This window comes from Medicago sativa, chromosome 3 (genome assembly GCF_051527215.1).
Source record: "Medicago sativa cultivar Bolivia chromosome 3, Bolivia_mono, whole genome shotgun sequence".
NCBI lineage: Eukaryota > Viridiplantae > Streptophyta > Magnoliopsida > Fabales > Fabaceae > Medicago > Medicago sativa.
In genome coordinates this window covers 89,786,809-89,801,782 of record NC_140751.1, presented here as the reverse complement: position 1 = coordinate 89,801,782, position 14,974 = coordinate 89,786,809, and the positions used below count along the sequence as shown (strand labels likewise).

Sequence of the window (14,974 nt, the reverse complement as noted above, 5' to 3'; positions counted from 1 at the left end):
AAATACATTTAATATTAGGTTCAATGATAAACTAATCCGACGACCGATTTTATAGCTACTAACAGAAGTCAATTAAAGTCAAAGCGAAATCCTATGAAGGATTGAACTTTCATGAAAGAGTTGAATGAACATGAGAGCACATCCCTAAGAATAAGATGATCAACATGAAAATGTGAGGATGAATTCCATCAGAACCCCACAAGGTGACAGCCTAGTCATCAAAATCAAATACTGCATTAAAAACAATGCCACGTTTAATAAAGAGCAAGCAATCAGAGAATGAAACGTGGTCCCGTTCACGTGCCCAGAATCGTGTTATCTCTTAAAGGGTGGGGATAATAAAATCCTATCCAATCTTCATCAGCAGCAATATTTGACACGTTGAATAGATGTAAATGTTGGACTTTAGCGAAACAATACTTCAGTCTCAGTTTGTTCATGTTTGACGAGGATTGTGCATGTTACTGTTACCATGTGTGTACCCATTGGAATTTCATTTTCCTGGGGCCAAAATTACATATGATTAAGACTTCAAACATTAGGAAAGCGTTTGTATTTTCTAGAATTTACATATGACTAAGACTTCAGACATTAGGAAAGCGTTTATATTTTCTAGAATTTTAAAGAACTTTTGAAACTTTATATGCTAAAATTACCAAAATTTCATATATACTAGTAAGTTCCTTTTTTAGCAACTTCAAAGTGATGGTACACACTGAAGTCAAAGAAAGTAGTAATGGATTACAAAATTTAATTGGAATTTTCGTTAATATTAACATTTTGATTACCATTCTTTATTTATTTATTTTTTTGTTGAAAGACTCTTGAAAAACATTTGATTATCATGTTATCGATACAAAAATTTCATTAAAAACCCAAGTTCTACATCTATTAAAGATAGATTATGAAAAGAGTATATAATGAAGGGTTATGTTACAAGACACCTTCATAAAAAGTAGTGTGGTGTCTTTTATCAAGTCACACCTCAAGGTGTGATTTTCACTTTTTTAGTTATAACTTTGATAAAAGACACCTTCATAAAAAGTAGTTGGTGTCTTTTAACAAATGCTCATAGAGTAACTTGATAAAAGACACCTTCACAAAAGGTGTCTTCTATCATAACCCTATAATGAATCATACATCTCATCTAACAAATTAATTTTGTAATAATGAATTAAACTTAATACAAATTAAAATATGATATTAAAACCTATGAATTCGGATAATGATAAGAGATGATTTTTACTATCAGCGAACAATAGTAAGTATGCTCGTTTTTATCAAAAAATAAAATACCGAATCCACTAACACCCCACTTATCTTGATTTTTACTCGTAACAACAAATTTTGTGAACAAGGTTTAATAAAAGTGTTTTAGTGACGTAAATCAAAGTAAACTGAATCAAAATAGATAAAGTTGTGATGAGATTGGATTTCAATAACTATCCATCTTATGTTTCCTCTTAATTGGTTGTATACTTTTTATGCATCAGACATAATTCCACATATCCCTCAATGTACATCTATTACTTAAAGAGCCCAAATACCTTACCATTTGAATCTAACTTATTGTTGGTTACTTTGTGTTAACATCATTCATAACTTTCTTGACAAATATTCTATATTTTTTTTTGTTACTTTATGATTTTTTTTAAAGGCTAAGAAAAATATATATAAATAAGGAAAATGCTAGATATCAAGAATGGATTTTCTTGATGAATTCAAGAATGACATGGCAGAATAATCACCCTTAGATTTTAATCTTATTTATTAAAGTTTCATAAAAAAAAATACATAACACCCACCACCCCATAATTTCCGGCCAGCCTGAGATTTTATTGGCTAACATTAATTTCGGGACAATTTCTTGATAAAATCTTTCTTGATAAATAGCATTGCTCTATAAATAAACCAAACAAAACCACTCTAGCATAAGATGTACTAGAGAAGTTTAACCATTCAAGTAGTTCACGTTACAAAATAAAGCTACTCAAAGTAGCCACAAGGCATAAATTAATAAATTGTCTTTAAACACAACAAAGGATCTAGCCTCCACTTAAGATAATCAAACTCAAACAAAGGATAATAAGATTTCGACGACCAAAACGTCTGAATTTTAACCTTCTCGCTTAAAGATTGAAGAGTTGTCTTATGAGTGAAGATCCTTCCATTTCTTTCCTTCCATATTACAAAAAGCACAGAAATTCAAATAATATTAAAAGCTAGTCGAAAGTTTTTGAAAAAAAACCCCTGATCCACCACACAGGAGAAAATGATCTTTTGAATAACCATGATAAACTCTTGATAAGCCTAACCAACCATAGATCATAGACAAAAGACGATCTTATAATTCACATTGAAAAAATAGATGATCAAAGTTTTCATAAAAACACAGTCAACCAAACAGAGAATATCATCATTAGCCAAAATATTTCGCCTAAACAAATTGTCCTTAGTCGATATTCAATTTAGAAACAGATGCCATATAAAAATTGTCCTTATGTTAACATCATTCATAACCTTCCATGCGTTTGATAAATTTTCTATATATAATATGTATTCTCATGCATCACATATGATATTGCATAATATTTTTTTTTAAACTACATAAAATATGCAAGGTATGGACAATGCATAAAATATGCAAGGTCTGAGGTTCAAACCCTGACCACAAGCAAAAAAACTACATGATATAGCATAATGTTTTTTACTCAATATATTAGTTCTTAAACGCTTAATTTATAATATTAAAAATCTGTTTATCAAGTAAAATCTAAAACAAGCATGAAGACATTTGTTATCTTTTTGAGAAATGTTACACTCCAGATTTTTCTATTTAAAGAAAGACTCAATTAAAATATAAGTTACAACATTCTGAATATTTCAAATTTTTGTTTTAAATCGGTTTGGTCTCCTTATATATTTTAACTTTTTGTTTTAATCTTTTTAAAAAAAATCTTCAACTTTTATTCCTTCAAAAGTTTTCTCGTCCACACTTTTAATTCATGCTTTTAAGTCAGGTCATGTGTACCCTTTAATTTTTTTAATGAGTTAAACATGTTTAGAATATTATAAACATCTCTCCCCTATTTTATTTTTTAAAAAAAATAATCATCCCTCCCAAAAAAATATATAGAATTTTTTATCCAAACATAAATTAAATATTAATTTTTAAGCACCACAAACATAAAAGTTCATATTTAATTCATGTTTTGTTAAAAAATTCGAATTTTTTTGAGAGAGATTCTTATAATATTTTAAACTCATTCAAAATCTCAAATGATACATATGAGTTGACTAAAAGTACGAACCAAAAGTGGAGACCGAAAATTTTTAGAAAACTAAAAGTCGAAGCAAAATTTTAAAAGAACTAAAATAAAAAATTGTAGTATTTATAAGAAACAAAAATATATTTAACCCAATCATAAATTCACTTAAATATCTTAGCTAACAATGGAGAGTTCAAGTATGATAATTATATTTCATTTCAGAATTATATATAGTAATCATTTGTTGCTCTTTGAGCACTCAAAGAGACAAGTATAATTATTGACAATGCTACTCACACTTAATATATATATATATATATATATATATATATATATATATATATATATATATATATTATTTTTATCTTTTAATTATTTTAAGTTATATAATATTTTAATTAATAAATATGTTTCTAAGTTTTTTTTCCTCCCCTGCTAGCTATATATAGAACTTCCTTCGATTGTTTTGGTACATGCAAAATGCAAATGGCTCTCCTAATGAACTAAGTACTTCAACTCTTGTACTTTACCCTGCATTAAAAACAGAGAAACCCAAAACAGAAAACATGGTTTCTATTTTTGACTCAAATTTGCTTCAAAATCAAGTGAACATGCCAAAAGAGTTCATTTGGCCATCTATGGATTTAGTTAACACAGCCCAAGAGGAGCTAAAAGAACCTCTCATAGACTTAAGTGTCGTGAAAAGTGGTGATGAAGAAGCTATTGCAAGTGCTGCTGAGCTTGTGAGGAAAGCATGTTTGAAACATGGTTTCTTCCAAGTGATTAATCATGGTGTGGACCAAGAGCTCATCAATGATGCATATTGTGAAGTTGACCCCATTTTCAATCTACCTATCAGCAAGAAGCTAAGTGCTAAGAGAGTGCATGGTGGTGTCTCTGGCTACTCAGGTGCTCATGCAGATAGATATTCTTCCAAGTTACCATGGAAAGAGACATTTTCTTTTGTATACAATCACCAAAATGATTCCAATTCTCAGATTGTTAACTACTTCAAGTCAGTTTTAGGAGAAAACTTTCAACAGACAGGGTAAGGTTGACATTAATTCAATTAATTGATTTCGATATGGTCCACTTTGGTCACCAACAATGATACATGGACACCTAAATTTCATATTCAACATCTTATTTTATAAGCTTAATTGCATGTTTGATCCCTTATGTTTATTTTAGTTTTCAAATTAGTCCCTTATGTTTTAAAAGTTTCAAGTTGGTCCCTTACGTTTTAAAAGTTTCAAGTTGGTCCAAAACGTTACTCACGTTAGAATAAGTTAGTCCCTTCAATCACTTAACATTTAAAGATTCGGGTTGACAAAATGGGTGATGGAACTTAACTTATTTAGAAAATCAGTTTTAAAATATTTTTCAATTTTTTTTGTTTTATTAAACTCAATATCTTGTCGCGGAAGAGACTAACTTATTTCAATGTGAGTAACGTTTTGGACCAACTTGAAACTTTTAAAACGTAAGGGACCATTTTGAAACTTTTAAAACATAAGGGACCAGTTTGAAAACTAAAATAAACATAAGGGATCAACATGCAATTAAGCCTATTTTATAATAATAATAATAATAATGATGATGATAATAATAATAATAATAATAATAATAATAATAATAATAATAATAATAATAATAAATATTTTTTTTCCTCTCATACCTTTTTCTACTAATGTTTGCATAAATACAAAAGATTTGTGGTTGTACTCAACCAAGCCTAGCTCCTTTAGATCCTCATGAAACACACTCTTAAAGAGAACAAACCAAGAAATTTAAGTGCGATCAAACTTTGATTTAAAGACTACTCTTATAGTCAATTTAAAGGGTCAAAGTTGTAGAGATACATTGGTTGCCAGTGGAGTTAAACAGCTAATTCAAGTGGTTTACAAAAAATTATATATGCTTAATTGAAAACGCAAGTATTGGATTTTTTTGTTGAGAGGACTATTAGAAAAAAGTTTAACCCCGAACATAGAGATGAATAAGAATAAAAATAAAAATTAATATATAGTTTTAATGTTTTTAAACTCAGCAATGAAATTAAAAGCATTTTAATTTGGTTTAAATGTGTAATTGGTCCCTGCACTTTTAACAGATTTTGGCATTGGTCCCTGCACTTTTTTTTGTTTGGCATTGGTCCCTGCACTTTGTAAAAATATTGGCATTGGTCCCTGCACTTTTTTTTGTTTGGCATTGGTCCCTGCACTTTGTAAAAATATTGGTATTGGTCCCTGCACTTTGAAAAAATATTGGTATTGGTGCCACGTGGCATGAAATGATTGGGACCAATACCAATATTTTTCCAAAGTGCAGGGACCAATACCAATATTTTTACAAAGTGCAGGGACCAATGCCAAACAAAAAAAAGTACAGGGACCAATGCCAATATTTTTACAAAGTGCAGGGACCAATGTCAAACAAAAAAAAGTGCAGGGACCAATGCCAAAATCTGTTGAAAGTGCAGGGACCAATTACACATTTAAACCTTTTAATTTATACTTTTCGCTGAAAATTCAATTATTGATGACATATCTTTCTTTGCAATGGGAGACCAACACATGTTTCCTCTTATGGTCAAAACCCCACTTTACTGTATTTGGATATCCTCTCTCATAATCACACACATTGAAGCAATTAATATAATGAGGGTCGGCCATTTGAGCTGATTTAACGGTGTTGGCTTCAAACTTTGAAGTGTGATATTCTCAAAGTTTTAAGTTTAATTATCTCATGATGTCAATTTTAATTGATTAATTTAACTTCTTCAAAAAGAACATAAAGAGGATCGTTTGATCAAGATAGAATGAAAACTAGTAAAAAATATTAAATTGTTTTAAAATTTTAAAATATCGAGTTTGAAATATGATTTACGTACTCCATTAAACAACCATGAATATAACGAAGTAATTGGACTTAAGTGGCTAACGAACTCTATCTAGAACGATTTGTCTTCGAGAATTTAAGTTTGATTCTTGGATAAAACAATTTTTAATCAACTTTTACTTACGTCTCAGTTGAACTTTAGATTACTATGAGTCATTTTTCCTTCGAACCGAAAGGTTAAAAAAAAAAACCATATATACCCTTTATGAATGCATATGGAATTGTGACGACAACAATCCTATCCAAATCCCACTTTACCCTGTTGTGACCTAGCCAACAATTCAAGTACTAGAACAAGGACAACCAACTATATTGGGTGATATGCTGCTTATCATAAAATATTTTTTTGGCTGATATAGCGCAATTATTGAAAGACAAATGCACTATAATTTACTTCACTTGCAACTTATACGGACACTAGTGTCCAGCAATGTTTTGTACATGGTTTTGACTTTATATTTTCATGATATGATGGGATAGATGGGTGTATCAAAAGTACTGTGAAGCAATGAAAGAATTATCTTTAGTAATTATGGAGCTCTTGGCCATTAGTTTGGGGATAGATCGTATGCATTATCGAAGATTTTTTGAAGATGGTGACTCAATAATGAGGTGTAACTATTATCCACCTTGTAAAAGTTCTAGTCTCACCCTTGGTACTGGCCCTCACTCAGACCCAACATCACTAACCATTCTTCATCAAGATCAAGTTGGAGGTCTTGAAGTTTTTGCAGATAATAAATGGGTGGCTGTTCGCCCTAGACCTGAAGCCCTAGTCATTAACATAGGTGATACTTTCATGGTATGTAAAACTACTATTTTTTTCCTTACCATATTGTTATCATATGATCATCTTGTTTGCATGCTATTTTTCTTGATTTTGAATAATGTCATAATAATATATTGGTTTTTTTGTGTGTGTGTGTGTGTGTGTGTGTGTGTGTGTGTGTGTGTTTTTAGGCGTTATCAAATGGGAGATACAAGAGTTGCCTCCACAGGGCATTAGTGAACAGATACAGAGAAAGAAGGTCACTGGTTTTCTTTGTGTGTCCAAGAGAAGACAAAGTGGTGAGACCCCCAGAAAATTTGTTAAGCAAAAATGAGGCAAGAAAGTATCCTGATTTCACATGGTCAAGTTTATTTGAATTTACACAAAAACACTACAGAGCTGATGTTGCTACGCTCCAAAGCTTCTTTCAGTGGCATTCCTCTTGCAACTTATGATGATTTCTATTTGTTAATGTTGCCATTACTATTTTTTACTTCACTTTAGGCGTTATTTCCTTCCACATGTTCGGTTGAGTTGTACCCCGCATATCATTCATTGGCTATAGTTATCCTGTGTATATTTGATAGCCATGTTCTGTTATATATGCCCTTGTTTGGAGTACCCTGTACGATGTTTGTGCAAGACTATAGCTTGCACCTCAAATTTGAATGTGATGTACAAATGTTTGTGATTTAAATTCAATTTTCACTCTAAATGAAATTTGAGTCTAACTGATTCTTACAAAATCGACTTTTAAGATGATGAACAGTGTCATACACGAGGTTGTGTGGTCTTCAGCCTCCACAACATTTTGATTTTTTAGACAACTATACTCTCTTCAACCTCCACTAATAATTGTTATATATCATGTTTCTATCATATCTTTCTCGATACACAAAATGACTAGACCATTCAACTTTTCTTGTGACATTGACGATCTTAAGTAGTTTTTCAATAATTTTTACTTCGAAAAGTTCTTTCACATATGTCATAGTCATCGACATAGTTAAATAAAATTTTTGGGCTTAATGAACTCCTATTTTTTTTTGTTAGGACCCAAATTTCATACTTATTTTTTGGGGCTTAGGATTGTTACCCTGGTGTCTAAGGACACTAGTTAAGGAAACAAAAAAAAAAGTAAATTTTGCATTGAAAACAATATTCTCTACACTTTTAAGTACTTGATTCCACAAGTTCTAAGAAATTCTCAATATACTTGTTTCCTTAACTATTTCCTAGTTAGCATGACCCTAAAAAATGCTAACTAGTTCCCTTTTTCAAATTTTAATTGTGTTATTTTTATTTTATTTCTAGCATTAAGTGTAACACCTTAATTCCCACATTTTATTTTTATAATAAAAATGCATTTAAAATAAAGAAACACACAAGGGTGTCACACATCTTCTAAAAAAATTCAAAAGTACTTCATTCAAATTAAAAACATTGCAATAGAATAGTTTTAAAAAATTTAAAGTACATGTCGCATCACAATTTCAACACCAAAACTAAATTCAAAAGAATTCTAAAATGGAGTCTAAAATAAAAAGAATCCCCGGTCCCTAGTGTCACAGATCAGAGCATCGACTCGATAAAGACTTCCAAAAAACGATAAGCAAACGAGTAGGCTCCAAAGCCATCCTCAGAGACTCACTGCTACTAAACTTCTTCTTCCTGCAAATCTACACCACAAGGGTGCAGCGCCCAACCCGCCACTAGAGGGTGAGAATATATCCAACACAGTAGATGCATAATCACATGTATAGATCCAGATAAAAGAACACAACAATTACATTTAGACATGTATGCATCATAGTCAGACAATATTCATATTTAAATATAAAGTTTCATTTAATAAAAATCAAATAGGCATCAACCAACATCTTATAATAACATATAAACATCGAGAACATTTAAGAATATCAAGTAACCACTTAACAATAAATCATTCACACGTAATCATATAGAAGCCCACCATTAAATATCACATCTTAAAATAGTTACACTTTTTTAAATAACACGTCTATTAATTCCACATCTTCAAATAGCACATCAATTACACATCGTTAAATGACACATCATCAAATAATTCACAAATTACACTTCTTTAAATATATAATCAAATTCACCACATCTTCAAATATGCTTGACAATGAATGTAATGTCCCTAACTCGACTCTATATGCATGTGGTACCGGTTTTGGATATCAGAGTTATGTTACTGATTTATCCCCCATCTTTAAATCACATCTTTAAATCGGACTGACCATGAATGCATGAAAATCAAGTAATGACTCAACAAATGCACATCTTTAAATGACTCGACAAATACACATCTTTAAATAGCATCATCGTCAAATACCTCATCTTTATATAGTACATCTTTAAATCGCACATCTTCAAATAACACATCTTTATATAACACATTCATCAAATATTTTAAGGTCATAACCATGTACCAATAATAATAATAATCATGATAATGCTAACACATACTATTGTCACAATTATAATTAATGAAATAATTACTTAAATAGTTATGATATAAATAATGCTAACACATACTATTGTCACAATTATAATTAATGAAACAATTACTTAAATAGTTATAAACACATACGCTTGGGGCTTTTAGCCCTCTTTTTCCACCCAAAAAAAAAAAAAAATTACCACGATCACCAAAGGTTGAAAAAGATAAAAAAAAATAATGGCAATAAGTCTCAAGCAATTCCCTTGTTGTTCCTATTAAGAAAGCGTGACATCAATTATCAAATAAATGATATTTTTAAGCTAAAGAAGTACCATGTTTTCTAAAGCTACGATCAGTAAGGATGACTACCAATCTAATATTTATCTATATATATTTTTGCTTCAAAAAATACTTATCAGAATTTGCTAATTTTTTCAACAGTACAGAAAGTACTCTCCTAATTAAGATCAAAATAAACTATAATATGTCTCAAAGTGTCACTAGCTTTGCTTATGTTTACAAAATAAATCTATCCACCCTTGTTTCTCCTATTCACCTAGTCAATATACCTTCTATACAAATGAACTAGTCTAACTAACCCTTATTATTTTAACTCTTTCTCTTTCTTTCTTTTCGTTAATTAAACATGGCTATAGAAAACATTAAAAACAAGGACACTACGATGTTGTCATTTGCACGTGAGGCTTATTCAAAAATTGCTTACTCGCACAACCATGTATTTGAAGAAACCAAATTGCTTATTCAAAAACCAATCATTAGCACATCAAAATTAAAAATTCAGAGATAAAAATATACACAAAATCACAACAATAAATTGGAGCATGAATTTAACATGAATTTATCAGAAGAGCATGAAAATAAATAAAAACCCTTCACTAATCATATGTTCATACAACCCTTATGCTGAATAGAGATTCCCCCCTACCTCTTTTTGCGAATTTGATGATGTCCTATGGTTCAATCTCTCCCCAAGCTCTTCTCTCTTTGCCTCCTTTGCCTCTTTTCTCCTCAACCCTAGTTTTTCTTTTGCATCTTTGTTTATCTCTTTCTCAGTAACCCTTTTTCTCTAATTATATTCTCTATTTATAAGCTCTAATTGAGTTTGTTACCAATCTTTTCAGATTACTATATGTTCTCTAGGTTTGTTACTAATCTTTTCAGGTTATTATCTGTACCTCTAGATCTTGTTACTATTTTTTCTATAACTACATCACCTTGCTATTCACACTTCCCTCTGCTTATATCATTAAAACACTACTCATCTCACTAACTATACCTTTTTTCTACCCAATTTTACTAATTCACCTCCGTTCAGACTCTACTTTCTTATTTTCTCTAAAAACTCAAATTTCTTCCTAAATATTATTTTCTCTCACTCTTTAACCGACTAATCAACCCATCTACATTCTCCTGACCTATTTTTCCAATAAATAAGAATATTTAAATTAATACTACCTAACAACCAATACTAATAATAATAATAGTACTAATATTATTTAATAATAATACTAATAAATTAATATTTAAAATTTGGGGTGTTACAGTAAGCAATGGAGAAATTTTTCAAAAGAAAAACAAGTTCAAATCAATCATCAACTCCTAAACGTGAAGCACTTGATGAATGTGGAAGTATAAAATTGGGTTTACTTTCGGAAAAAAAATAGAATTGGTTTGGAAAAGCTTTCTAGTGATCCTGGATTGAGGCCAAGAATTCCAAATTATCATCCAAGTGATAGAGAAGAAATTAGGATACTACTATTTTCAAAAATGCCCTTATCAACAAAAAGAGATTGATTTTTCACTTAAAAGATTTGGTGTCACACATAAGTTTAATTTGGATTGTTATATGCAAGTGGTAAGTTTAATTCGCATGGGAAATCAATGGTTAAATGTTGTTTAGTTACTTATATATAGAGTGATGTTTTTATTGAGATCCAAAATGAAAAAATCATTCAATATTTCTGAAAAATGATAAATCATATAAAACAATTGTGATGTATATTTTACTTTCAAAAATGAAATGAATATATTTCCAATGCTATAAATTATATATGTGGTGTTTTCACTATTCAGAATTCCTGACTCCGTTGTTGATGATGAATACTCATATACAAAATTCTATCTTTTCAATATGTGACTTTAGTACTTTTCCATAGTCGAGCATCACCAATGCATAAATCCATTTTTTTAATACTTAAATGGGTCACACGTGTACACATCATTTATTTATAATTTTTTATATTAGTATCTAATAAACACTCAGTCCCTTCAACCTAACACTTTACATAAATTTCCTAACGAGATTCATTAATCATCTATCAATAATTCTATATCATTATACATATATATATATATATATGAAATGTTTATTTGAAATCTTTAAATTCATCAAGTACTCAAACTTTTTCCCTACAACGATGATTCATAATACGTGCCAAGTTTAAGAGAATCCACAATGGTAGTTCCTTAATAAGGACTTCTTAAATGGATCCCACGTTACACATCACTTATTTATTGTATTTTAATAAAAGTACATATTAAGAACTCAATGACTCCGTGGGAGTACACTAATAAGGACTCAAATTAAAAGTACTTAAATATGTCTCACTAACTTTACATCATTAAACAAAAATAATTTATTTATTAAATTATAAATTACCTTATTATATTTAATTAAAATCCTTAAAAAAATTAAATTATAAAATATTTATTTATTAGTATGAACTTAAATTCCTGCCACATTTGCTAATAATTTAAAAATGGAAAAATTAACGTTAAAATTTTTACATTCGTTCGTTAAAAAATAATAATAATATTTTTCATGAATTACATTTTATTTAAAATGATGGCAAATAGATAAAATAATATTTAAAACAACTATTATTTATTAAAATATTACTTCTTTTGTAAGTGAGACCATGATGACACTAGGTCATATATCACTTTTGCTTTAATTTTTATGTACTTTTAGTCGAGTTCAGGTGGTTTTGCATGTGTTATGAGCTACAGCAAAGTGATATTCAAATGCATGAGTACAGGAAGCATCGTAGTACGATTTCTAGCATCGCACTACGATTTGAAGATGTTTTGAGGAGTTTTGGCCACTGAAAAATTGTAGTACGATCTACAAGCATCGTACTACGATGAAGAGGAGCGTCTGGGTTTGATATGAAAATTATGAAGCATCGTACTACGATTTTATGCATCGTAGTACGATTTTTGCGTGACCTGGAAAATTTCTATAAAAGCCAAACTGTTTTCTGAGCCAATGGTTCGAAATTTTGGAGAAAGAAACTGACTTTTGGAGCTGGAGATCTGGAGAGAAGGTTGGAGACCATCAAAACTCATATCCAGTTACCAATTTCATGTAATGAATCCTTCTTTCATATTAGTTATTTATGCTTTAGCCATGAGTAGTTAGATCCTTTGTGATTAGGTCAAGAGATGATTCTGTTCTAGCTCATGTTTATGTAACCTGTAACTCTTAATCTTTATGAATGCCATTCTAGTTTATTCATTATAAATTGTTCTTAATGCCTTTATGATTCTGACCCAATATAACTGATTTTAGAGTATATATGATTACTGACACTAGCGTGTAACTCTGACATATTTATACTGTTCAATCTAACGGACAATCTAGGGATGGAGCGTTGTTAGGTTGTGATAATTGAATTAACGGACTTAAAACCTTTGATGATTATAGGTTCACCTAAGGGGTTGGGGAATTATAATCAGAATATAGGGCTTAGGATCAAGGGATTGACCTAAGCTATTTTGTTAATTTGTCTTGAACTTTATAGCGTTCGTCAACTTAAGAAACAGGTTGCTAATGAGTGATGAACAGATGAATCGATTGACCTAGTCATCTCTCCATATTATTTCTCAAACCAAGTTTACCTTAACCATTTTATTTTAACTTGCAAATCAAACCAATTGTGTAACGCCCTCCTTTTATTTAATTATTTTAATTAGTTTTAGAATATATTTATATGATTGGTATGATTTACATGATTTATGTGATATTTTGTTATGTTATATGTTGGTATTTACTAGCATAATATAATTGTTATTTGGTGTAGAAATATATTTGTTATTTGTTATAGATATATTTGCTATTTGGTGTAGAAATATATTTGTTATTTGTTATAGATATATTTGTTATTTGGTGTAGAAATATATTTGTTATTTGTTAGAGATATATTTGTTATTGGTGTATTATTATTATTAAGTGGGGGAGAGATATATTTAATTTAGAAATAAATAAGATTATGAGGAATAGAGTAGTTTTGAGGTGTAAGAGAAATAAGAAGGGGGTTAGAATAGAAAGAAGAATAAGTTGTTGGGCCAAAATAGATTTAGGAAGAGCGTTTAGTATTATAAATAGAGAAGCTTAGGTTAGAAAGAGTTTACCGAAAACCGCTTTTTGGAAAAGAGGAGAACAAGAAAGAAGAGAAGAGGAGAAGACCTTAGGAAAGAAGAACGCTGCCGCTGATTCAGGAATTAATCTAAGGTGAGGGTGAGACTATCTTGCATTAATATTAAGTTGTTAAATCATTAGATTGCATCTAACAAGTTGGGGAAAGTTTGTGAGAATTTGAGAATTAGGGTTTTGAGAGAGATTTGATGATTAGATGATGGAAACTTGTTGAATTGATGTAGAAATTGTATACAGTCCTTAGATAACCCATATGACGATTATTGGATGTAGTTTTGAGGTTAAAACCATGAAATTGGATCAGATGTTGGTGAGTTTAAGAATTAGGGTTTAATAATTGTAATAGATTGTTAATAGATTTGAGAACCCTTTGAATTTGCATACAGTAAGTTGATGAATAATTAGTGTTCTAATGATAGGGAAATCATAGGGTAAAGATTAAGGTCAAGTTTGGAGAGTATTGGATCGAATAAGAAGTGGAAAAGATTTCGCCAAAGCGAAATCGCAGCTGAACTGCGATTTTGCTGTCAATGTGCAAAACGCGTTTTTATTGTCTCAGTTTGACAAGTTTAAGTTCCGAACTGGGTTTAGGTGTAAACACGAAAGTTGTAGGTATGGATGTTAGCTTTCTAATGCCGTTGGTCTCACGTCAATAGGATTTATAGAACTTGAGTTATGGTCAAATTACTGCACGTAGGTCACAGTGAATTTTTATGGACTTTCAGCACAACTTTTCCGAATTTAAAATGAAAACTGGTATTGATCGGTACAAAATTGGTCTTAGGAGTAAACATGAAAGTTTTAGATAATTTTGTTAGCTTTCTAGTGGTTTTGGTTTGACGTGGAAATGATGTTTGGTCTTTGAGTTATGATTAAAATACTACAGGGAGGTCTTAGCGAAATTGTACGGTGACAACATTCTCTGTTTCATGTTTTTGCGTTTTGTTCGTATGTTTCTGTTTTGAATTGATCTTTGTTGTAAACATGAAAGTTGTTGATATTTGTGATATCTTTCCAGTAGCTTTGGTTTGACATGAAAATATGTTGTGGATAATTTATTATGTTTTTTTACAGAGATACATAGTGAATTATTGTCGATGTTTAAATAC

General features: G+C 30.2%; 1 protein-coding gene across 1 annotated transcript; it reads left to right on the top strand.

Annotated features, from left to right (window-relative positions):
- The first annotated feature begins 3,750 nt into the window (after positions 1-3,750).
- Positions 3,751-7,636, top strand: LOC146941724 (gibberellin 20 oxidase 2-like). The gene is made up of 3 exons (XM_085755535.1): positions 3,751-4,317; positions 6,651-6,972; positions 7,131-7,636. The coding sequence occupies exons 1-3, from the start codon at positions 3,836-3,838 to the stop codon at positions 7,392-7,394; spliced, it is 1,068 nt and encodes a 355-aa protein (XP_085611661.1). The 5' UTR covers positions 3,751-3,835; the 3' UTR covers positions 7,395-7,636.
- Positions 7,637-14,974: the final 7,338 nt, after the last annotated feature.